Source organism: Neurospora tetrasperma (assembly GCF_000213175.1).
Source record: "Neurospora tetrasperma FGSC 2508 unplaced genomic scaffold NEUTE1scaffold_6, whole genome shotgun sequence".
NCBI lineage: Eukaryota > Fungi > Ascomycota > Sordariomycetes > Sordariales > Sordariaceae > Neurospora > Neurospora tetrasperma.
Window position 1 is genome coordinate 101,166 of NW_009799104.1, and position 23,801 is coordinate 124,966.

The 23,801-nt window shown below is 53.6% G+C and overlaps 8 protein-coding genes across 8 annotated transcripts; 3 read left to right on the forward strand and 5 right to left on the reverse strand.

Annotated features, from left to right (window-relative positions):
- Positions 1 to 1,083: 1,083 nt before the first annotated feature.
- NEUTE1DRAFT_86887 (uncharacterized protein) lies at positions 1,084 to 7,705 on the reverse strand (the record flags this gene model as incomplete). Its single annotated transcript, XM_009855640.1, has 3 exons — positions 1,084 to 3,633; positions 3,745 to 7,379; positions 7,477 to 7,705. The coding sequence occupies 3 exons, from the start codon at positions 7,703 to 7,705 to the stop codon at positions 1,321 to 1,323; spliced, it is 6,177 nt and encodes a 2,058-aa protein (XP_009853942.1).
- A 479-nt stretch (positions 7,706 to 8,184) lies between these two features.
- NEUTE1DRAFT_124327 (uncharacterized protein) lies at positions 8,185 to 10,087 on the reverse strand (the record flags this gene model as incomplete). Its single annotated transcript, XM_009855641.1, has 2 exons — positions 8,185 to 8,833; positions 8,864 to 10,087. The coding sequence occupies 2 exons, from the start codon at positions 10,085 to 10,087 to the stop codon at positions 8,285 to 8,287; spliced, it is 1,773 nt and encodes a 590-aa protein (XP_009853943.1).
- Positions 10,088 to 11,013: 926 nt separating this feature from the next.
- NEUTE1DRAFT_124328 (uncharacterized protein) lies at positions 11,014 to 12,717 on the forward strand (the record flags this gene model as incomplete). Its single annotated transcript, XM_009855642.1, has 2 exons — positions 11,014 to 11,245; positions 11,441 to 12,717. The coding sequence occupies 2 exons, from the start codon at positions 11,014 to 11,016 to the stop codon at positions 12,715 to 12,717; spliced, it is 1,509 nt and encodes a 502-aa protein (XP_009853944.1).
- Positions 12,718 to 13,317: 600 nt separating this feature from the next.
- Positions 13,318 to 15,270, forward strand: NEUTE1DRAFT_48420 (uncharacterized protein; the record flags this gene model as incomplete). The annotated part of the gene is made up of 1 exon (XM_009855510.1): positions 13,318 to 15,270. One exon carries the CDS (start codon positions 13,318 to 13,320, stop codon positions 15,268 to 15,270), a length of 1,953 nt encoding a protein of 650 aa, XP_009853812.1.
- Positions 15,271 to 15,408: 138 nt separating this feature from the next.
- NEUTE1DRAFT_112507 (uncharacterized protein) lies at positions 15,409 to 17,353 on the reverse strand (the record flags this gene model as incomplete). Its single annotated transcript, XM_009855643.1, has 3 exons — positions 15,409 to 15,464; positions 15,596 to 17,200; positions 17,272 to 17,353. 3 exons carry the CDS (start codon positions 17,351 to 17,353, stop codon positions 15,409 to 15,411), a joined length of 1,743 nt encoding a protein of 580 aa, XP_009853945.1.
- A 237-nt stretch (positions 17,354 to 17,590) lies between these two features.
- NEUTE1DRAFT_68211 (uncharacterized protein) lies at positions 17,591 to 19,211 on the reverse strand (the record flags this gene model as incomplete). Its single annotated transcript, XM_009855644.1, has 1 exon — positions 17,591 to 19,211. One exon carries the CDS (start codon positions 19,071 to 19,073, stop codon positions 17,697 to 17,699), a length of 1,377 nt encoding a protein of 458 aa, XP_009853946.1.
- A 520-nt stretch (positions 19,212 to 19,731) lies between these two features.
- NEUTE1DRAFT_112509 (uncharacterized protein) lies at positions 19,732 to 20,928 on the forward strand (the record flags this gene model as incomplete). Its single annotated transcript, XM_009855645.1, has 1 exon — positions 19,732 to 20,928. One exon carries the CDS (start codon positions 19,732 to 19,734, stop codon positions 20,926 to 20,928), a length of 1,197 nt encoding a protein of 398 aa, XP_009853947.1.
- A 346-nt stretch (positions 20,929 to 21,274) lies between these two features.
- On the reverse strand, positions 21,275 to 23,795 carry NEUTE1DRAFT_124331 (uncharacterized protein; the record flags this gene model as incomplete). The annotated part of the gene is made up of 2 exons (XM_009855646.1): positions 21,275 to 21,654; positions 21,726 to 23,795. One exon carries the CDS (start codon positions 23,393 to 23,395, stop codon positions 21,791 to 21,793), a length of 1,605 nt encoding a protein of 534 aa, XP_009853948.1.
- Positions 23,796 to 23,801: the final 6 nt, after the last annotated feature.

Here is a 23,801-nt window from a genome sequence, read left to right on the forward strand (position 1 = left end):
TTGGTGCGCTCACTACCGCACTCGGTTAGAGAGCCATCTAAACTTACACGTTCAATCCGTCCGTCACAAGCCTGAGTGGGCCAATTCCTTTCTTCTTCCCGCTGTCCCCTCGTTTGCGAGTGTCACTTTTTCCCCGCGGCACCACTCAGCACTCAACTCCCGTCGAATTTCAAAAAGATCCACTTTCCATCATCCTCCCGCGCCAGGCAACATTCTCCATCCTCTGCGTGAAGCTTCAGACCTCTGTTCATTGTCTCGTGACTTTCATCACCTCATGGTGGGCCATAAACCAGAAGGCTTCAACGTTCCTCTCCGAAACAAAACATAGCCCGAACCCACCCACAGCATCCACACCATCCACACCACATCCATGCCCGCCTCCTCCTCCAGAAAAGGGTACTACGGCCGAAGCTATCAGAACGATCATCAGTCACGTCCCTGCCGATCAACATCGTTACATATGTACCTCGTTTGCAAGGTCTCAGTCTTTGCTAAAGTCGTCGCTGGAGACTGAAGGCGAGCAAGCTTCGTTCGGCGTTACGGTTATTTCCTTTCCTGTCTCCTCGTGGCAATCGTTTAACATACAGTAATTGTCTCATCACGGGACGTGCCGTTGTCTTTCAATGTTGCTTGATGTGTTGTTGACAAGTGTGTTGATTGCTTCAAGCACTGTTTGTTCTCTGGCTGCCACCTGACGACCCACGCCTGTTGTGTTAGCTTGACGAGACTCTTGTTACCTTTGACACATTTTATGATATCGGCCTGTTTCTTTCTTGCGCTCCGAGTCCATGTTTGTCTCGTTTCCCAGCGACAATGTTTGATGTTTCAAGTAGCACTCTGTCATGACATTGAACAGTTATCTGAGTTGTGCGCATATCCAGCAATCTATCCGCTCTGATTCTCCCAAAAAATCCGTTTACGCTGCCTTACCCTTTCACAATGGCCTCTTCGTGGAAGCAATGCCTGTGTTCTCGGACTGGTTGCCCGCAACTTAGGTGCTCAAATGAGTCTGGAAATTAAAAGAGTGGCTTCATCTCTGCTTTTTTTATACCAGTCACAGTGGGACACATATTTCATTTGGCATTATTTGATAAGCTTTCACTGACTTTTGAGCTGTGCTATAAAGGGGAGGACCGAAACTGGCCATGAACCTCCCGCAATGGCTCAGTTAAGCACCAACCCTCTGTTGAACGATCTACGAGAATCTTTATGAGGATGGTGACTATACTCTGCCACATACAAGCGCTGGACCCATTTGCGTAGGGTACCAAGCAGGCAGTGTGGCTCAAATATTACAATATCTTACATATGCGATGCCCCTTACTTTCCCTTCTTCTCGTCCTTTTGCTTCTCGTTTCCCTTCACTTTCTGCTTGCCATTCACAGCATTAGCACCAGCACCAGCACCAGCACCAATATCACATTCCTTCTTATGTCTCTTCCAATCCGCCACCTGACACTCCTTCGAGCAATAGCGTGCTTCCTTGCACTTGGAGCACTGATTCAAGTCGCCTCCAGTCGCGCGATTCTTTGGCTCGTTGCAAAAATTGCATCTGTATCCCACAGTAGACTTTGTGGTAGCCGTGGCGGGTCCAGGTTTGGCATTAGCTGAAGCCGACTTGGTGCTAGCAGGAGGCGGGGCTTGAACTGAAGATTGACCCGAGGTTGAAGGCCGCTTCGGATTCAGAGCTAAACGAGCAGCTTTAGCCACCAGAGCTTGGGCCTGGGCTTGAGTCAAGCCAGTGCTAGTCGAAGCCGCAACCGGAGTTGAAGTCGAGGCTGGTTTCGGAGGCCGTATTTCGTGTGCTTTGGCGGACAACGTCGAGCGAGTGCCAGTTGGGGCTATCGTTCGAGTCGGAACTGAGGCCGGAGCTGACCTTGTGGGGTTGGCTTGGATCCTGTTCGCAGATGGAGGCTGGCTCATGCCGGTTGTAGCCGGAGCCAGAGTCGAGGTAGAAACGGGAGCTCTGCCCAGAGCTGCTGCTGCTGAAGTTGAAACTGCACCCGGAGCGCCAGGAGTCACACCTGTAACTGGACCAGTATGGGGATAGAGTAGAGGATCCCAGCTCATCGGGTGCTGATACGGTTCTCCAAGCCCTGGACATCCAAACGGAAGGCTGATGGCCGCTCTAACAAGATACGGCCCGATCTCCTCCCATTGTGGGATCGGATAATCTCCACACACTGACCAACTCTTAGGCAGTTTACCCATGCTGCACGAGCAAAACACCGGATCATCCTTCCGAGACTGCACATGGTTCGCCACCGGTGCCCTCTGCTTCTTCTTGTACTCACAAGTTGGTTCATGCTCCCATGTATGGCCGCGACACCGCTCAGCAAAAGCAGGCAGAGCCTCCTTCCAAGTTCTCATCGACTGGGACATGACGGATTGATTATAAATAGGCATCGGGTTGCCGATGCTCCCGTCTGTCAAGTATCTGGGCAAGCTCTGGCGCAACTCCTTGGTGATCACCAGCACAGCGGTATCCAGTATCACCGTTCCATGAGCCAAGTCCAGACAGATGCCGTCTTTCGCAATAAAGATGACGATTCGTCTCATCCCATGTCTAGAATGTTCAGGTTGATTGCCAGTGGCAGCACCCTCGCTCCAACTGACACTACTGCCGGTGCCGCTGCCCATCTCCTTGCCGCAGTCAAGACAATTCTCATGGCAAGTGCAATCCGGCGACTTCTGGCTGGGAGCAAAGTCGCACAGCGCAAACACGCTCCTACATTCAGTATCCGGCGTCAACATGATATTCGGATTTATGTGCCTCCAGTCTGACTTCGGCCTCAGGATCCCGGCCGCCATGTCAAACAGCGTGGACAAGGTGATTTTGAACTCAAACCTGGCATGCTCGCCGGATGTTATGAGATACCGATTCAGAGCGTTAGCAAACTGTTCGTCTTTTTCCTTGAGCTGCTTCTCCTTTTCCTCGCGAGAAGCATTTTTCGGGAGTGGGTCAGCGATCTGAGAGAAATGCGAATGCATTGTGGCTTCGCGCCGGGAGAACTGGTAGTGGTGGTTTTGTAGCTGCAACCACCAGAGGCAGAAGCGGTTAGTACTGTGGAGGGAAGGGTCCGGGAGGCAGCCGATGAGAGGGCCACTTTGGCAGAAGCGGGGAAGGGTGTCGAGAGGATTACCGGAAGACGACGAGGGGGATGATAGAGAAGATGAATTGGAGGAATGCAGATATGGGAGAGACCAGTTCATGGGTTTCTGAGTGCTTTGCTCCAAATGGACGGGATGCATAAAGGATGGGGTGAAGAAGGTCCTCCAAGCGAAGGGTTCGATCGGAGTTTCCAGGTCGATGAAGCCTTTGGACCGGCCAGTGCGGATTTTTTGCTTTTCATGGTTGGTGGGGAGCGGAATGTCGATGAGAAATATCACGGGACACAAGTGGGAGTAGTTGGAGCCGTGGGAGAAGAATGAAGCGGTGGGGTCTCTGGAAATGATGAGATGATAAGAGCAAGGGGTGACCGGCACCGAGCGGATTTTGCATTCCCTATTTTCCAGTCTGTCCAGGAGACGGTCGGTGAGGAAGGTAATTCGTGTGCTGATCGATTGGATGCGTTGGTGGTTCTCGTCCATCTTGGCCGTCATCATCGTCTTGACCGCGGGAGGCACGGGCTCCTAGTCCTGTGGCTCTTCCGTTAAACCGCACATCCTCGTCACTCCGCTTTGGTTTGGCATATGCTGACTGATGAACACAGACGAACCGGAACCCAAGTTAGCCTCAAAGACCTTCAGGTTCATCTTCAAAGTTCCTGATGCCATGAATGAAAGTTCGTTCCGCCCCGCAACATCGGGGCCAATCGTAGGCACAACTTCAAGGGTCACCAACCCCGTCACTGCGTCCCTCAACAAGATGCTGGTAGGAACCATGAAGCTGACGAACAGGTCGCTCTGTCCCTCCCATCCGAGCGGATCTGTCTCGATGTTGAGCCTGAATCGAGGAGTGAAACGCCGTCCTTTGGTCTCGAGCTGACCAAACCCTGTCTGCAAGGAAGCAAACAAGTGGCCAGGCAGGTTGGCGACAGGCTTACCTTCATGGTCATGCGTAGGGCGAATGCAAGCCTGCAAAGCCGGAACGTATCGTGCAGGTATCTTTCCCCTGCCCCTTCCTCCGCCAGCTATCTCAGGTCTCAAGATGTTCAAACCTGTCTCCAAACTCAACATGATGGTTTTCAAAGTGAGGAGTGAGTGTCGGGGGATCCGCACAGTAACTGCGAGGGAGCTCGGAATGTTGATCCACTGGTAGAGACTCGTGTTGTGCTTGCTGGCACTATGGATTGCCTCGTGGGCGGGGTTGTACACTCTCGGTTTGAGCAGGGCGTCGGGGTCGGGTATGGCGTGCTCGGGCGAGGAGTAGGCACCGAAATGGTGGAGGATGGTGCAGAGCTCTTGGTCGAACGAGCCTTGGGTTTCGACGTAGTTGACGAGGGAGTGCTTGAGGGATTCAATCATTACTTCCATCGTATGGTGCCAGGCAATGGTCTGGCGCGAGGGCAATGATGAGAAGAACGGGGAGAACGTGGCCGCTGAGGGGGCGATGATAGTGGATGCAGAAGATGACTCTGAGTCGCTCTTAGATGAGTCCGAGAAGTGAGAGCAGGGAACGAGGTTGGGTACCGGGGACGAGGAAGGCTCATAGGGGTCTGATCGTTCGAAATTGACGTTGGCGTCGCGGTCGGAGGAGTTGGAAGTTGTGGCACTCTCGCCATGGCCGTCGTCGCCGTCTGCGGTTGCTGCCGCCGAGTTGGTGGAAGCGGATGGGTCGGGAGAAGAACGACAGGCGTCAATGGTTGCTGCAAGGATTTCGCTAATCTCTCCATTGATCGAATCTCTGTCGGGCTCAGAAGACGTCTTTCTGATTTCGTCCAGAAATTCCGAGAAATCCACCTGCCCGATGGACTCATCCTCAGACGGATCAGTGGTTGGCAGTGGATCGCCGAGGATGACCACTCGCTCCTGAACAATCTTCAAAAGCGACGCAAAGGTCGCCCGATTGCATGTCCTTGGACTTAGCAACCTGAAGCCCACTCCATGCCTGTGAGCACTTCCTTCAACACCTGGGTCACTAGGGCCATCGCCATCGCCATCGTTCTTTCTCTCAAACAAGTACCTCGACTCATACATCCTCGAGTAAACTTGCAGCAGAAACTCTACAAGCTCATCAGCTTGAAACCGGATCTTGCGCAGTGGCATCTCCGTCCGCATGTTTTCCCACCTCTCCTTCTGGTTGCGGAATTCGCGCCGAAGCTCAAGGTCCCTTAGCACGAATGCCGCTTGCTGAAACGCCCTGGAATCAAGCATTTCCTCACGTATTTCCGGAGGGATGTTGCGTACATGTTCCGGGATATCTGCCTTGGCGGTGGTCTTCTTCTTCTGAGGTTTCTTTTTCTTCTTCGCCTTGCCTTTTCCTTTTCCTTTTCCTTGTTCCACCTCTATGTCCTCCTCCTCCTCTTCTTTTTCGCACTCCTCTGCCTTCAGAGCCTTCAAATGCTCAGAAATCTCCCTTGTCGTCTTCTCGAATTCCTCGAAATCCCTTGCAAACTCTTCCATTACCTCACGCAGAACGGGACTAGGGCCAGGCCAGATGTTGTTCTTGTCGCTGATGGTCCAGTCCCTGCCGCTGCCGTCGGTGGGTTGGTGGTAGACGGGCCGCTTCCAGGTTAGGCGCTGGTTGAAGTACTGTGCAGCGGTGGCTGGAGTGGTGGTTGGGGTTGAGGAGGGCGCCGGGGAGACACCAAAAGCGGGAGGAGGAGGAGGACTCGGCGTTCCGAGAGAGGGTGGTGCTGGGGCAGAGGTGGAATAAGGGGAAGAGAAAGTAGGTGGCGGAGGAGAGGGATAAGTGTTTGTGTAGTATTCTACTGGCGACAGTCCAAGGAGAAGGGACATTGTGAGGAGGTCGCCATGGAGGAGAGTGTCTGCTACCTCTTGGGGTGTCTTTGGTCCCAGCCTCGCATCGTTGCTGTCGGAAGGCCGAGGCAGGGGAAGTGTGTGCTCGGTGTACAGTGTTGCTGCCAGTCGATTTTCAAGGAGGGGAGAGGCGGCGATGAGCACGTTAAGTGCTCCGAGATCGTCGGCCAGAGATGAAGTATCAATGACGTGAAAGGATATAGGCGCTGGAGACCTGTTCGACTCACTCGGCACTATGCGGTAATCATCGCTGTCGAGGATCAGAGGATCGAATGAATCCCGGAAGCGATACCAGTTGCCAAAAGTCAGGTCGATGGGATACCCAAGGTCTTCTGCCTTGTGGTGCTGGAGGGTATGCGCAAAAGCGAGCGCATCGCCGATGAAGAAACGGAGGGTGATGCGGCCTTTGCGCCACGCACGGCGAAAGGAGTTGCACCAGTCGGCAAATTCTTGTTTGGCGACCGCCTCGAGGCGTTCCAGTTGGGATAAGCCTTCGTCTGGAGGTGGCTGGCCGACAATGGGGAGGTAGGCAGGTGCGAGATGGAAGCCTTGGAGAGGGTCGCAAGAATGATCGATGCGGATACCAGGGGAGGGGGTGGTGAAGAGGGGGTTGATCACTCGACGTTGAATCGTGTCGGCGCTACTCTTTACCGTCTTTTTCCGTCTCTCCTGAGCCTGCTTCTGGAATTCCTGCGAGGGCACCGTCTCCTTTTCCTTCCCCTTTCCCTTGTCTGCCTTCTTCTGCTTTTTCATGTTGTCCTCCAACTCAGAATCGGTATCCGTGCTTTCGTCTGTATCCTCATCTTCGTCATATCTCTCCTCTGAACCCGTTGCTCCCCACCGCCAGAAATCCTCATTTGCCACTGTCGCATGGAAAGTCGCCTCCAAGCCTACCGGCATCGCAGCTCTGAACGAGCATGCCGCTGCTCTTGTAGCGGCGTAAGGGACTCCCACCTCTTCTTGCTCCCTTTTGAGCACAGCGGTGCCGAGACGCTTGAAAAGGCCATCTGATAGAGCCTCCTGCTGAGCGGAATCGGGACGACAGAACCAGGCGTCCCAGATTTGGGTGAGCATCTTCAACGTGCCCGAGTCCGTGAAGCGGATGCCGCTGGTGGGGTTGCGTGAGTTGTGGGCATCTCCGATGGGGTCTTTGGCGTTCTGTTTTCCCTTTCCTTTCTTCTTTTTGCTCTTTGACATAGAAGGATAGGGTTGAAAGTCTCGACCACGGCCGTAGGGACTTGCGTTCCATGTTGACATTGTTGAGCCGATAAGGCGCAGCCTCATGGCTTGCGAGCGAATGAGCCAGCCGAGGTTCTCGGGAAGGTGCTGGTGGTAGTAAATGGCAAAGAGGTCATCCGACGTGGGCGGCGGGTGAGGTAAGCCGGGTGAGTAAGAAGAGGAGGGGTCGATGTTGAAGTCGGGGTCGATGAGCAGGGTGAGCAGGAGGATGTTGCGCGCTGTGCGACAACAGAACATTACATAGGCAGTTAGCCTTCTTACCTCTAGCTGTTGAAGATGTGAAGGGGTGGAAATGAGAGCAGGAAGGGAACGTACCAATCACCAACCGATCGACATCACAACAAGTGATGTCCAACTGGCGGGTTTTGTCCATGTGCGCTGTGAAGAACACATTTCGTATGTCGCCCGACCCGAGAAGCAGGATGTCTACCGGCTTCCCTTCGCTCTTTTTGTCCGGTGGGATGTTCTCCGTCAGACACACAGCGGGGGTGTCGCCGAACGGGTAGAACGTGCGGGTGACGTTGGGGCAGCTTGGTGTCAGCATCTTGGATGGATGCTGGCGAGATGAGACTCCCTTTTGTTGTCGATGAAAAATTCTGTGAGGGTGGTGTTTGTTTGAGAAGAAGGACAGGAATTTGAAGCGATCTGAAGTCGAGGCTTTTGTACGCGCTATGGTAGAAGTGGGGGGTGGCCTGTCACTGGGAGGAGATCAGGTGAATGGGAGGAAGCCGAGTGAATGGGAGAGCTGATAAGAAGGGGAGTGAAGGGCGCGCACTCCTAAAAGATCGGATGGAAATTACGTATGACCAAGGCCTGGGAAGGCTGAATGATGTTGGCTAGGCAACGAGCTGAGGACACACGAGTGATGCTGTTGTACGGCCGTCTAGAAGCAAGAGACAGTAATGAAGCTCGTATGTGGTTGGCGCAGTTGGTCACTTGGGTGCAGAAGATGCTGGCCGTGACTTGAATGACGTGGGGATATTTAGGCCTGGCGTGCAACATCATGGTGAAAGACATGTATGGTAGGTGTAGTGTATTATGGTGACGGTTTGTGCCTTCTATGCCTCTGGCTCAATGACTCCAGTCGCGCACGCTCTAGGTAGCAAAGGTGAGAGCACCAAGGTCAACAAATAAGCGCTTTAAAGATCTTGTCCGCATTCTTTGTCCAGAGTTCAGTGTAGGCGATGTTGACCTCCTCTTCAGATCTTTTACCTCTCCTGAAAGCAGCATTGTATGTTGTTCCTACCATGATCCATTTTCCCAATGAATCAGGCGGGGCCCGTCGTAGAATGTACTGCTTCGATGACCCCCTTAGCAAACAAAGAACGTCTCCAGGTTCCGGAACATCCACCTTGCTGTCACAGAACTCCAACTTTCCGTTGCCACATATGAAGGGCGCGAATCCATCGAACTGGCTTGCGATGAAATCGGCGAATGCACGGGTGTAGGGAAGATTCCTTCGCATCTTTTTGTTCATGCCTAATCCCCCTGGCTCAGGATCCCGAACCATAGTATCGTATACTTTTCCGTAAAACATGCGATGTCCCGACGGAAAGGCTTGGTAAGACTTCTCGCAGTAATCACCGAGTTTTTTGCGTGGAGAATCATCGATTAGGTCTGCAGCGTGATCATGAATCCAGACCTCGCAGTCAAGGAAATACTGCCTGCAAGTCTAGAGGATCCAAAGATGGATATCACGAACGTCGGACTTGGTCTTGCTCTTTGCCAGTATGTCACATCGCTTTCCTGCGGTATGTACCGTTCCGATGGCCAAGGTATCGATCTCCAGGACCCTGTCATGATGGAGAATCTTGACCGGATTGCTCACAAGATTTTGCCAGATTTCATGCTCTTCGCCTCGGAAGTCTGGTACCCACGACGGGCATCTTCGTCCCACCCGTTGACGGGAGTTCAGTGACAGTATATCGATGCACGCGCCGCTTCTCAGCATCCAAGCGGCATAAGCATGAAATACCTCATCCACGGGCTTGGAATAATCAGGTGCCAGGTCATCTGGGACCTCCCCTGGACCATACAACAGTCCAAGGAGCGAGTAGATCCGGTCTCTTGGGTCCGTAACCTTGAAATTGACGAAACGGGACAGCAGGTAGCCCAGCTGCTGCGACATTGTATAAGACACACCTTCTATCGGAGACTCACGCACGCGGTGCTGAGCTTCCCACGCAGTCCGAATCTGCAAAAATCCATTTGTTTCGTAGTTCCGTCCGGGAACTAGCTGCTTGGGGTTTGATTGCAGATGCACCATATCCCGACATGCCCAGCCAAGGATGGACCACGTCAGGCTCGAGTGCCCGACAAGAAACGTGACTTTCTCGCCATCCTCTTTCCAGTTCCTGACAGCCACCTCTTGTATCACCCACATCCGCTGAAACCATGGCCTCTTAAGTAATGTGTTTATCACCGAATCACTTTTTGGTCCATGAAAAGTTTTCTTGTCCTTGGCGGCATCTGCGATACAACGGTCGAATGTGTACTGCAACGTATATCTGTTAGGCGTTGAGCCATAGTCGCCAAGCCAAATGTGTACTTCAGCGGCAAAGGCGTAGACATCCCTCATTCGAGGAATTTGAGCACTCCGCTCGGCCACATCTCGCTGGTCGATACAGAGGCTGTCAATCCATAGGCGGCGTGGCTTGTCTTTGTTGCGCAGATATCTCAGAGCCAAGTGGAGGTTGGTCGTGACTGGATAGGAGTGACCGTTGAGTTCGATGTCTTTAGTCTGCGTGGGGTCACCCCAGGTGTATGAAATTGCAATGTAGTCGTCTCGCGGACCGTCGAGGACGACGTGGTCAAGAGTGCAAGAGACAGGATCGTACCAGGAAGCTGGGTGAAGTGTGACGACGCGGATTTCGCTGTCCTGGAGAGGCCGATGAGTGGAAGCGCCCGAGGGCTGGAACGACTCCATGGGTGGTGATCTTGGATGCGAAGAACAATTCACGGCGGAAATAGAGGAATTCGTCGATGGTGCTATGGTTTACTTTTGAGAAGTGATGACTCACGGTCGTAAATTGTGAACTTCTGACAGAGAGCTGGAACGGGGCTGCAGTTTCCTTCGTCAGGCAGCTATTTCCATGTGACCTGTTGGGCATCAGCTGAAGCATGACAGGCCGCCGGGCAAGTGTGGCTTAGTACCTCTACCGAGTGGCTCAGGAAGGAGGGACTAAATGACTTTTATCCAATGAAGTTCAAAAGACAAAGAGGCCACTTGTTGGGACCAATGGAGGAACAGTTCCAATGAATGGGGGTCAGATTTAGACTGGAAGTTGAGCGATAAAATACCACTTGTACACAGCAGTTATGCTATACCAACGGCATGCACACCTGTGAACCTTTGATCTTCCTCTTTGAAAACAAGATTCCTCACTAAAAGATTGTTCTGGTCCCAAGAAGCAGCCTCTCCTAACCTAATCCCTTTCTCCATCCATCAATGTTGCCATGATCCCGGTTCGTGATAATGTTTACCAAGAAACACTAGGGAAGAAAGCGGACAGGATGGCGAAGAGAAAGAAAGGAAATATGAAGGACATCACCTGTACATCCAACGGTAGAATCCAGAACTGTTCAGATACGTAAAGAAGCATGACAGACAGGACATATAACCCTCATCATCCAGTCATGCTTCTCAACTTACTATGTTCAGGCAGTCAATTCGCTGCAGACACTCAGAGAGAACTCATAGCATCTTCCTGGCCGGCCACTCTTGAAGCCGATAACTCAACAGCAACTTTTGACCTGTACCATCGAGACCCCCAAGCAACTTCACATATCACGGCACCAACATCGACCATGTTGACGCCAGTGGGCACCGGCGTCCTGCGCTACAGCTACCCCATGGGTGACACGCCAGCCATGTGTTTGACGCAGGACATTCCCCCTTCGTTTCATGGTCGCGCTCGCGCCCGCACTACGAAACGAGGAGATACAAAAGGGAAGGAAAAGGAAGGAGAGAAGGAAAATGACAGGCAAGACGACAATAGTCACAATGATCAGAAAGACCCAATCAGCATCTTGCTTCTTGGGTGTGGAGATCTTCGCAAGATTCTCTTCACGGTCAATCATGATAGTAAGCCTGTCTGAGGTAGCCATCCACTCGGGGCGAGGTTTCAATGGCTAACTGGGAAGTAGAGGGTCGTCAACTGGACATAACCTGTTGTGACAACGAGCGAAGCATCATCGGTACGTCTCATCATCGAAAGAAAACCAACTCTTGGAACACGAAAAGGGATTAGGGCAGAACTGACCTCTATCCGGCACACAGCCCGCAACACCCTCTTTCTAACCCTCCTCATCGACATGAACTCCCAACCCCCCCTCTCCCCCTCCCTACAAGACCTTTTCCCTATCTACTACCACCTCTACCTCCCACCCCGCCTCGCCAGTCTCATCGCCTCTCAAGCTCGCAAGCTGATCGACGTTTCCGACTCCCTCCAAACCTGGCACGCAAGCACATACGGCCGCGAAGGCATCCGCTTCTGTGACTCGTACTCCCTCTCCCGCGCCCGCGAAGTCTGGCAATGCTGGGCTCAATTCGACGGCAACGAGGATCCTGCGGTGACTGATGTCGACTTCAAAGCCAAGTTCGAAGCGGACCTGGCTGCTACCAGAGGTGTGAAAACCGATGAGCGAGTGGATAGCACTGGCTATGGCCTCATCTACACAGCCGTACGATCGGTGGCACCGGCAGGGGATGAAGATATGCGCCATCTGAACGATCTCCATCAACGGTTTTGGAGGGTCGGGAGTCTTTCACCCCAAAACAGCGATGCGGTCAACAAGGAAAGCAGGCAGGTTAACCCGATGTTTGTCACGCCGGATGTCGGACGTGTGAGGATGCACTGGGGACTGGATCCGCTTTTGGGGTTTCCGTTGGCGGAGGCGTATACGAGGACAATGGACGAGCCGGAGAATGTGAGTGCACCGCAAAAGGTTGTGGCGCTTGTGATGGAGAAGTTTGCGGCTTGGTGCCAGAGTTTCAAGGATGCATGGGCGGAGAGGAGTGTGGTAACGAGGTGGTTTGTCGGCGATGCCATTGCCTTTGGGCATACTTTGCAAGGCTGTGCAAATGGCAGGACAGTCAATGTTCACTGGTATCGCAGCCGGCATAGCTTCAGACGTTTGAAGTTTGATGGGGAGGATTACCAGCCCGGAAGCTTTACCCCTGCCCCATTATCCTTCATGGTTATCGATACCTCCAATCTCATTGATGACCTCGGCGCTCTCAATGTGCTGGTCGCCACCTCCCCGCTGCTCGAGAACAACCTAGCCGCCACGATCTACACCGAGATGCTCACCCGGTACCATCGCACTTATAAAGATGAAGCAGACAACCTCCTTTGCGGCCCAATCTCCACTGTCGCCCTCCTCCTCGGTCTGTTCTGCGTAGAATATTCCACCAACACCTCCCCATACCACCCATCCCAGGACGCCATGACCTACCAGATGATGGAATATGGATCTTCTCTGCCAACAGACATGCCTCCAAAGTTATACCAGCCATACGAGCGGCTAAGATGGAAGCGGCCCATAGCGCATTAGGCGTGCGCTTTCGACCCGCCACCACATGCATCTCCAGAATCCATGTCTCTGCCCGTGTACCCCATCAAGTTGGGGGACAAGGACCTCGTCGGTATAGTTCACCAGGTGTACAAGAAAATGTTCTGGGACGAGTGTCCAGATGAGATTATAGCCGCCACGATGGCCAACATGAACCTGGCAGACGACGACCACAACAGCGCCCACGAACGAAGGACAAACCACAAGCTCTACACGCCCGCCAGCTTGGCTGCTTTCCTGAAATTGATCAAGGGCAGAGTGCAAGTGGACGACCGGACCGCGACCATTGAGGCGATCATCACCCTCATTGAGCAAGAACCGAGAAGGGTAGCGCATGGAGACAGTCAGCCGGTCGCTGATTACACCCCGGAGTTGAGGGCCTGGCTGCACCTGTTTGGAGTGTATACACCTCTTGAATGGAGGGTTTCCAACAACAACACACACTTGGTGCCGAAAAGGGAAAGGCTTTGGCAGTTGCAGACGTGGAAGAAAATTCCGCCGGTGAGGTGCGTGACGGTGGTGGTGCCTCAGTACAAGTCAGTTGTGGTGGGTAGGTTGGAGAGGGACAATTTGGCGGTTGGAATGCCGACGTTTGTTGAGTGTGCCATTTCCAAGCCGGGCGACAACAAAAGTTGCCATGGGTTCGCGGCAGTGCAACTCGGTTATGGGTGGCCGCAGCGCGAGGTTACCCGCGTCAGAGGTTCCAAGTCGATCTTCAAGACTATCATGCGTCTCCCGAGCTTGGAAGGGAAATACCACTTGATGGTGTCCTTCATGGTCCCGACGTCGGTGCTTCTTCAAGATCCCAAGACGTCGATGGTCAAGGTCCAGTTCCGACGAACCCCCAACGCCGCCGATTATGGAGATATCCTTGGACCCGGATTGACCATAAACGAAACTCCCCTCCATAACTATGACCAGGTCGTCATCACCCGATACCCGCCTAGGCTGCGGGGCATCCCAACCGTATATGAATTTCCCAGGACATTACCTCCCCCGGATCTGTCGGCTAGTGCCACCATCTCAGCTGGCATGGACGAAATACGATCCGAAATCATCCCCCTCACTGCACGCCTCCAGTTCACATGCCGTGAACTGAACTCTTGTCTCGCAAAAGGTTACACAGCCAACTACCACCTGGTATCACCATGTACATACCTCATCACCCTCAGCGGTAGCTTTACCGTGAGCACCTATGACATCAAGTCCATGTCTGAGTCGCTCTTTATACATAGAGACGGACCAGAAACATGCACATGGGAATCAAGCTTCCCCTTCTCCTTCCCGCTCCTCACAGATATATTCACAGCAGACCTCATCACCGGCCCTGTGAGTCCTGACAACAACTCCATCGAGCTACTGGTCAGAACCATTCGCCCCGCGGATATCCGGGAAATCGGGGCCTCGCCATCGTGGATTTATCCCATCCTCCTTTCCCCCCCTCTCCCCCACTCTGTTTCCCCAGTACCTTATTCCTCAGTCACACCAATTTCATGGTCCCTCCCCTACCTCCCCTGCATCGACGATCTCCCAGTCCTTGACTTCCAAAAACTTCGCTCCTCCGGCTCCTCCTGGCGTCGCTTTAACCTCTGGCTCAAAAATCACACCTACACCCTTTCCCACTGGGAGCACGAACACACAGAGACGCAACCGGAATCCCTACAAGAGGACTTGCTAAGCATTGGCGAGCTGTCCTGGTTGCAATGGAAGAAGATGGTTCGGGGCATGATTTTGGGGTTCACGGCAGCTGTCGGGAGGAGGCAGAATATCTTTGCTGTTTGTCTGGGAGGTGATCAACGGAGGGTTGTGAGCATGGTCTTCTTCGTGTCGTGTCTGAGGCTAGACGTGGCGAATCGGTGCGTGGTACTTGATGGAGCGGTTCTCGTGCGGACGGCGGAGACGGCTGGGTTGGTTGATGGGTTGGAGAAGGCGTTGAACGATTGTGCTGATGCTACAGCGCCGGCGTGGACGGAAGCTGAGCTGGACACATCCCTTAAATATTTCAACACTACACGTGAAGGCATCCACCTCTGGAAGGAGATCCTCCCGGCTTACGTCGAGCGGTGCCAAACTTGGGAGCATGACGCTGAAGGGTGCGAGTATCTTCTCCGCGCCGGTGTAACGGGAGTGATCATCCCGATGGATGATGATACCGAGGAGTCCTCGGTCCTTTGCAGCTGTGGTAATGGACGAGTCCCGGGCCATGATAGCGTCCCGCAAAAGGTGTGGGAGAGGATCAAGAAGCATTTGGTGAGGGTCGCTATCTCCCCTCCGTTCGGATGTCCATTTGTGGAGGAACCGTATGTCCCGGAGATAAAGAAAAATGTGAATAACCCGACTCCGCGGCCGCCACCTCCACCCAAAGCTGTGTGCAGGAACCCAAACTGCAAAAGAAAGGACGGAAGAGAGTTGGATCATACTTGTCCCGTTTGTGAGAACACCAAGTACCTCTACTGTTCCAGGCCGTGCCGTAAGGCTGATACAGCGAGGCACAAGAAGGAGGAGTGTCAGGGTGGAAAGGGCAAGAAGAAGTGAAGGGAAAGCAGGATTTAGAGAAACGCAACATGTAGTAGAGGTAGTAAGCTTGTAAGATAGAAGTCCAGCTCAAACTATCGGGAACGTGCTCCCCAACCTTATTTTCCTTTCTTGTTCTCCCATTCTTCCTTGACAAACTCAGCGCATCGTTCCGCCATCATGACCACCGGTGCCATCGTATGCGCACTCGGGATCTTGGGAAACACGCTAGCATCTGCGATTCTCAAGTTCTCAACGCCATGGACCTTCAGCTTCTGGTTTACCACCCCTTCTCTAGGGTTGTTTGACATCCGGCAGGTGCAGGAGACGTGGAGGCTGGACACACAAACGCGGGAGGCGTAGGCATCTATTTCCTTGTCTGTGACTGTGCGCCAATTTGCTTTTGGAAACTGTTGCTTTTTGGATTCGCGCTTTGTGGACGTGGAAGCAGATAGTTGTCTGGCTCCTGGCAAAAGATCCTTACCAGGCACAGGAACGGGCTCCTCATCCGCCGGCTTCTTCGTCGTCCAGAACCTTTGCAACAATCCCGTCTTGGTTTTGTAGAGGGCGTCCAAATACACCAAATCCATCCCTGGCGCAATCGTCAGTGGTGCCTCATGCGGATATCCCGTGTTCGTAAACTCCTCCGCCAATCGCATAGTGAACCGCACCGCCTTCCTCATTGTTGCTCGGTCTCTGTTATCAGTCATCATCGGGTGACAGATCTTTGGATCAGCCAGAGGGTCATCAGACACAAGCTTGATATGCCCCCTCAAAAACGGTTGGGTGAGCGTTGTATACCACGTGAAGAGCGACTTGCCCGAGACGCTTACGGTCAGGCAGTTGACGGGGTTGATCATGATCTCGACATCCGGGACATTCCGAGGCAGAGAAGCCTCCATGGTGTCTTGGTCTGAATCGTCATTGTGTCGAACGGTCATTGTATTCTCCTCCAGAGCTGCGGTGCGTACGAAGATGCTTCGGGGAGTGGTTCCATTGGCGAGTAGGCCTCTGCCGAAGAAGAGGTAGAGGAGAAGGTGCCAGAGGAAGGCGAAGGCGTTTTCGAGGCAGTGGAGGGTATGTTTGCGTGGGAGCTTCATGATGATGGGGACGGAGGTATGGTCCGAGAGACCCTGTCCTACTGCTGGGAGGTTGTGGAGGACTGGGATCTTAAGGGATTCGAGATGCTGGCGAGGTCCGATGCCACTCAGCATCAGGAGCTGAGGCGTGCAAATAGTCCCGCTGCAGACAATGACCTCCCTCCGGGTCTTGACCGTGTACTCGCGGTCACCTTCTCGAACCCTCACACCCGTCACCTGTGTCCGATTCTTGCTGAAGAGGAGCCTCGAAGCTACCACTCCGGTACAGATCTTCAGCCCCTTCCTCTCCCTCACCGTCTCCCTCGGCAACCAAGCCTTGTACGCCGACACTCTCTGACCCTTCCCGTCAATAGTCTGATCCATCACAAAGCATCCCTGTACGTTTGCACCTGGGTCATTCACCCCCTCCCCCACAGGTAACCCAACTCTCCTCGTCGCTTCCTCCACGAAGGGTATACACCCAAGTGTGAGCCCCGGCTTCCTAGGCCTGACAACATCCTCGCTTTTCCTAAACCACGGCTCGATCCTCTCCCAGCTCCAGTCCTCTAGTCCATAGTCTTCAGCCCACTGGTTGTACCCCCCTGCCCCACCTCTTGTCCATAGCAAAGCATTGAGACGCGTCGCCCCGCCCAGGGCTTCAGCAGTCCAGAGCGCCGCTCGTCTGCCATTGGCAGCGGGGATCGGGTCGGACTCGCGACGGACGGACTGGAGGAAGGGAAATTCGAAGTTCTGCGAGAGAAGGGGTATGCCAGAGAGGAAATTGTCGTGTACACGGCCCTTTTCGAGGAGGAGGACGGAGACGTTGGGAGATTCGGACAGGCGCGAGGCCAGGACGCAGCCTGCTGTGCCGCCTGTTGGAGAGGGACGAGTTAGCTGGGGTTGACCTCTGGATAGGTAACGAAGGAATGGAAAGGGGACTGACCGCCGACAATGATGTAGTCAAAGGTTTGATCGTGAATATCGGCCGCGTGGACTGTGGGGTAGGACGGCGCGAATGGCCACATCGTTGTCGTGGTGGTTGAAGGCAAGGGAACGAACCGAGCGTCGGGTCAAAGACTGGAAGTTGGAGACGGGACACCGGTTGTCCGCTACGGCGCTGTATTACAGGCGATGTTACGCTGTAACCATGACGTGCATCCCGCAGCCTCCCGTACCATCCCATCGAGGCTGATGCTTCCCCCTCCCCCTCCCCCACATCACGAACATCAACACCACAACCTTACATAGAAACACGCAAAGTTAAAGTATCAAAACAAGAGGTATCATTACTGTACTTATCTATCCCTGTCGCTTTTCCGAACCCATCCATTTATCCCAACTCCATTGCTTTTTCTCATCAACGTCCATCTAAAACTTCCACCCCTTAGGACCGCCCCAAGTGCCCTTGACCATGGCATTGAAGTACACCCAAGGGAAGAAGTCCTTCTTCAGGTGGTAGAAGGCCCGTCTGGGGGTTCCCTGATCCAAGGCACCACCAACAATGGGCAGTCCACCAAACGTCTCCTTGGGCACACCCGCATACTTGAACTCGGCCAACATGACCTTGCCATACTCGGTCACCAGCGGGCACGAAGTGTATCCATCATACTCCAGCGCCGGCTCCTTGCCCTCCAGGCTCCTCAGCAGGTTGCCGACAAGAACGGGGGCCTCCGCAGTGATAGCCGCCGCAGTCTTGGAAGTAGGCAAGCTCGAAGCGTCACCGGCCGACCACACATTCTTGAACTTGTTTGACTGGGTAGTAGCCTGGTTCACATCGACGAAACCAGCCGCGTCAGCCACCGCGCTGTTCTTGACAAAGGCGTAGGGGCCCATCTTGGGGACGACGTGCAAGAGGTCAAACTCGCGCGTAACCTTCTCCTCGCCCTTGGCGAAAATAGCCTTGTTGCCGTTGACCTCCACAAGATCGTGCGCAAAAAGACCCTCCACGCCGCGCTCCTTGCGCAGCTCCTCCAGGCGAGCAGAGTACTTTGGCACGCCAAACATCGCCGGCAAAGCGGTCGCGAAGGCGATCTGGATCGCGCCTGACGAGGGGTTGGAAGGGTTGTAAAGTCCCGCGCGCTTCCAGTGGTCCAGAGCCAGCCACATGGCCTTTTGCGGGGCACCAGCGCACTTGATGACACCAGCGGGTTGCGTGAAGATGGCCTGGCCGCGCTTGAGCTTCTCGATGGTGGGGAAAACCTTGCTCACGGTATGAGCGCCATAAATAGTCGACACGGGGGCGCTGGGGTCAGCGAGCGCTTCGGGCAGACCCTTGATCTTGTCGTAGGTGATCTCGATACCGGGAACAACGACCAAGTGCTCGTAACCGATCTTGTCGCCATTGGCGAGAGTGACGGAGTCCGTCTCGGGGGAGAGCTGAGAAACAGCCTGGTTGTAGAACTTGAGCTTGGGGTCGATGAGGGAAGCCTCGTCGCGGCGCAGAGAAAGGGGGTCCTTGAGCCCGCCGCCGACGAGCGTCCAGCCGGGCTGGTAGTGGTGGTACTGAGCCGGATCGATGACGGCAATCTCCTCGGGCGAGAACTTGCCGGTGCGCAGGAGCTGGTGAGAGATGGATAGGCCGGCCGCACCACCGCCTACTACGACGATGCGGTGCGAGCGGGAGGTGCCAGTGACGGGGGCAACGGAAGCGAAGCCCCGACGGGAAAGAGGGACGGCGAGGGCGGCACGGGGGGCAGCGCGGGTGGCTGCCGTGAGGGCCGTCTTGGTAACGAGTGAGCTGCTCATCTTGAATCTGTATCCGCTATCGGAGACTGAGCTGATGTGGTGGAGTGAATGTGAATTGGTGTTTTGAGTTAAAAAGAATGTCGTGATACGACAGTCAGCGAGTAAGTGAGTGAACTCAAAGAAAAAAGACTGTTAAAGTGCCGCCGGATTTGTAACAAATCTCAAACTAGTGTAAGCGCGATCACCTCATCGTCGACCTCTCATGTTGCGTTGCTGAGTCAACCTCCCGGCCCACACCCGATAGCCGCCGAGTGGGGCTCCTTTGACGGATTCCGGGGGCCGGTTATCGGCGGGTGCAAAATTTGCCATAGAGCCCCGGTCGACGGCGATTAGGTGTGGGAGCACGGACCACCCATCTTCCAAAAACATCATGCCACTCACTCGATAGCGCCCGCTTGGGTCATTCCAAGTCACATGTGTCCCTTGACCCCGAACAGTTCGGCGACCACCTCATCGGTGATGGATTGCTATGTAATACTCGGTGGCGTTCATCCCCGGGATATAGACGCCGCCCGGCCTCCGGGACTCGGCCAGGAAGTGTGATGTGATATATATCTGTGAGATCCGTGATGATTGAGCTGATGTTACCTAGCGCATGCAATTAGGTATTTTTGATCCAACACTCCCATATCTCAACCGTCACATATTGAATATCACCATGACATCTCTACAACCTTACCTCGCAGAAGTCTGTGAGACAACCTCCAGTCTCTTGACCAGCAGCACCTGCGCTCCATGTCTTTATCACATCCGACATCTCACAACATCGTTTCCAAGGAGTGCATCACGAATCGCCACCACTAGATCTCTCAGCTCCACATCTTCAGCATCAACCTCTCAAAGGAGGACAATCTATCGATCCCATCGACCTCATCTACAACAATCACATATTGTTCCCACAAACTCCATCCAACCCTTTCCACTACGCCGAACATACACCACCACCACGTCACCACCAGAACCAACAATAACCCCCCTCTTCGAACCCATCACCTCCACCTTCCAATACCTCGTCGCCGACCCCCTCACCCTAACAGCCGCCATCATCGACCCCGTCCTCGACTACTCCCCCCTCGACAACTCCATCTCCACCACCTCCGCCGACGCCCTTCTCTCCCTCATCGCCTCCAAGGGCTACAGAATCGCTTGGATCCTCGAAACCCACGCCCACGCCGACCACTTATCTGCCTCTTCCTACCTGCAGAAACAATTAACAGAATCCCAAGGAGAAGCACACAAACCCCCCATCGGCATCGGCAAACGCATAGGTACCGTCCAAACTTTATTCAGCAAGCGGTACGGAGTCCCAGACGAAGAAGTCAAAGAAGTATTCGGCCACTTATTTGACGACGACCAAGTCTTTCGAATCGGCAACCTTGAAGCGAAAGCCATTCATCTTCCCGGCCACACCCCCGATCACTTGGGGTATCAAATCGGTAACAACGTCTTCTGCGGCGACAGTCTGTTCAATGCGGACATAGGAACCGCGAGGTGTGATTTCCCTGGCGGGAGTGCGCAGGATCTGTACCGCTCCGGCCGAAAGTTGTTGCAGAGTTTACCGGATGAAACCAAGATTTGGACTGGGCATGATTATCCTCCCGAGAACAGGAAGGAGCCGGTGCCGTGTTTGACGGTTAGAGAGCATAGGGAGAGGAACAAGCATTTAAGGGATGGGATCACGGAGGAGGAGTTTGTCAAGGCCAGAGAGGAGAGGGATCGGGACTTGGCGGCGCCGAGGCTGTTGCATCAGAGTTTGCAGGTGAATATTCGGGCGGGCAAGTTGCCGGGGGAGAATGAGAGTGGCTTGAGGTTGTTGCATCTGCCGGTCAAAATCAAGACGGATAAGAATTGGTGATCTGGACGGTTTAGCAGGAAAAGGTAGTCGAGAAAGGAGGAAGGTAAAGAGGAGGAGATCACGATTTAATAATAGATTATCAACCGTAAGAGTCTGCGTACGGCGGTTGAGACGGCTCATCATGTATCCAAGGTGTTTACGACCCGAATGCATCCCTCAAACACTATATCAATCGAAACACCCCACCCTGATTCTCACATGTCGAAGCGCATTTGGATATATATTTGTAACGTTCTGGGAACTCTGCAAGGCCTTGCTCGAACTCGCAGTATCGGACTGTGAGTTTCCAGTCTGCTTTTATGACAGGGTAAGACGGTGAAATCACGACGAGATGAGCTGAGGTTTGTGATCAGATGATGATGATACAGATTAGGTAGAGGTACCTAGTACCCCAATAGCAGTGACCAGCGCCCTCACATTCAAGTAGAACCACTTGTAGATACTCCATCATGATGGCCTTCCTGACAAGCACGTTGTCCTGATCTTGGGACTTCCGATGATCGATGTGACAGCAGGTGGCATGAAAATCTGACTGACTAGTTCAGTCCATGCCGATGCCTACCGAGTGCTCCAGTCAAGACCTCGGACGACTGTCCGCTGCGCTAGGACGACCATGAGGCGTCCGAACCCAGACTGTCGTGTTCCAATGAAGTGCGTATACGAATTACCGCACTACCTGTAAACAAAGAGAGGAGACCCAAAAAAGGGAATAAATCAAGAAAACAGCTAGTCAGTCGGTAAAAGTTAGCAAGAAAAAGATGACAGCGACAGGGCAACAGAACCATGGGAGAACGTACAGGCCAATTCAAGTGTTGACCATACCACCAGATACCAATACACAAATCCTCATCACTCTATGTAATCATCTCTCCTCCTCCACCTCCCACCCAAGGTCCCAACTCTCGGGCCCCCACGGATCAGCCTCCAACGCATATGATACCACCTCCAGCTCATGCTGCTCAATCCACTTCAACTGATCCTGCAGCCTCCGATACGTCTTTTCGTAGAGATGATAATCATCGTACCAAACACGGAACCACGAGTCCATCGTAGAGGCCATGATCTCTTCGTTGGAGCGAATGTCCGAGATAGCTGGGCGCACGGGTCGTAAGCCTTGGTACATGCGCTCGACAAAACTCGTGAAGCAGGTGAAACGTCGCGAGAGCTCATCGAGCTGGTGTGTAGTGAGGAAGGGTTCAGCCAAGAGGTCCTCTCCTTGAATGGGAAAGTCGGAGACAATGGACTTGCCGTACTCGACCCAGTAGTTGGCAAAGTCTCCAAAGGGAAGACGGAAGTCGTCGCAGAGCTTGTCCCACCCGAAGAGAACTTGATATCGAGCCCTTTCGAGCGCATCAACCATTAGCGACCTTGCAAAGGCTACCAGATGCCGTCTGAACGCTGCCATGCCGTGTTCCCTCAAAAAGCACCGATTACACCTGGGCTCCCTCAGCTCTCCCAATTCAGCATCTTGCACACAATATTTGCTCATCGCATCCGTCAAAAAATGCACCTCTTCGTACGCAATAACAGGCAAACGAAACTGTGACGCCTCTCGCCATTTGGCGCAACCGCCGCAGCGAAGGATGCGCATTGTCAAATGGTACGTCTTGTTATCATGGGCACCGTAATATAAGAAGCGGCGGCCCATTCTGGCGCGAGGGACAGGGTGAAACAGATTGGGGAAACACCTGTCAAAAAAGTTGTAGAAATCCAACTTGCGCCCAGTGACCACTGGTGAAGGGAGGATGGGCCGCCCTCCGTTGTTCATCGAGTTTTTGTTACGATGCCAGTCGCCCCGGACAAAGATACATTCAATGCAACGACGGTTGTGTCGACGGAGGCCACAAATTAGGAGCTCATGGTTAGAGGCAATCTGGTCGTTAGTAGTAAGAATGTCGGCCTCCACGTTTCCGGCCCAGAGGAACTGGTTGATTCCCCCAGCCTGCCGCATGCTTTCCCATGGGTGGGTGGCCTCATGATACCGCATCCGGACATCGGCAAGTGACTCATCTCGAGCCCGGATATGGATTCGGTGCTGGAAGATCCTGGCTCTCACGCCGTCATCCCATCTGTCGAGATACCACCATTCGGCCAGGCGATTGGCCTCTCTGCTACCGGGAGGGGGCTTGCGAAGGTCGAGCCGCAGGATGTTGTGGTTATCGAACCTCGTATGCGGCAGGAGCTTGAGGCAGCCTCCACAAGCGTACTTGTTGGACTCCCAGTCCTTGGAGCCCATGCGAGGAGAGATGTGGGAATCCCTGCCTCTGAGGAGCGGCGCTATGCCGCCATACTCGGGAATCAGCTCAAGGGCGAGCAGGCGCTGGAGGAAGTTGATGCGTGTCGGCCTGATGGTGGCTCGCAGAGTCTGGCAGGTTTGGGCCAAGTTGATCAATGAGATGGGATCAACGTTATCCAAGATGATGAGGAGAATTTCCAACGGAGCGTTATGCAATGAGATGACAGACATCTTTGGGTGAGGGCTCGAGGTGGACTGGAAATGAGGAGGTAGGGTGAGGTGTGGCGAGATGGTTAACAAGTTGTGGTTATAATAATATATTCCCACCCAGTCTGGTCAGCTTGTTGTCGCATTGGTTGATGCGTGTCAAACACGAAATCTAGGTTCCGTTCAATCAAGTTGAAGTGAGGAGAAAGTGTGATGAAGGGAGAGGTTGACGCATCAAGTGAGATGGCTAAAGCCGGCGGCAGGCGATGTCAAATCGAGTCATACGGTAAGTCTCGTCAACGAAGGGCCAAGTAATCACGATGTAACGTAGAGGTGAGGTCGAGAAGGAAGACCGGGGTGAAAGGGCGGAAGAAGAGGAGAAGGGGAGAAATGATTAATTCTCAACTTGCAGAACCACAGTGTGAAGCGA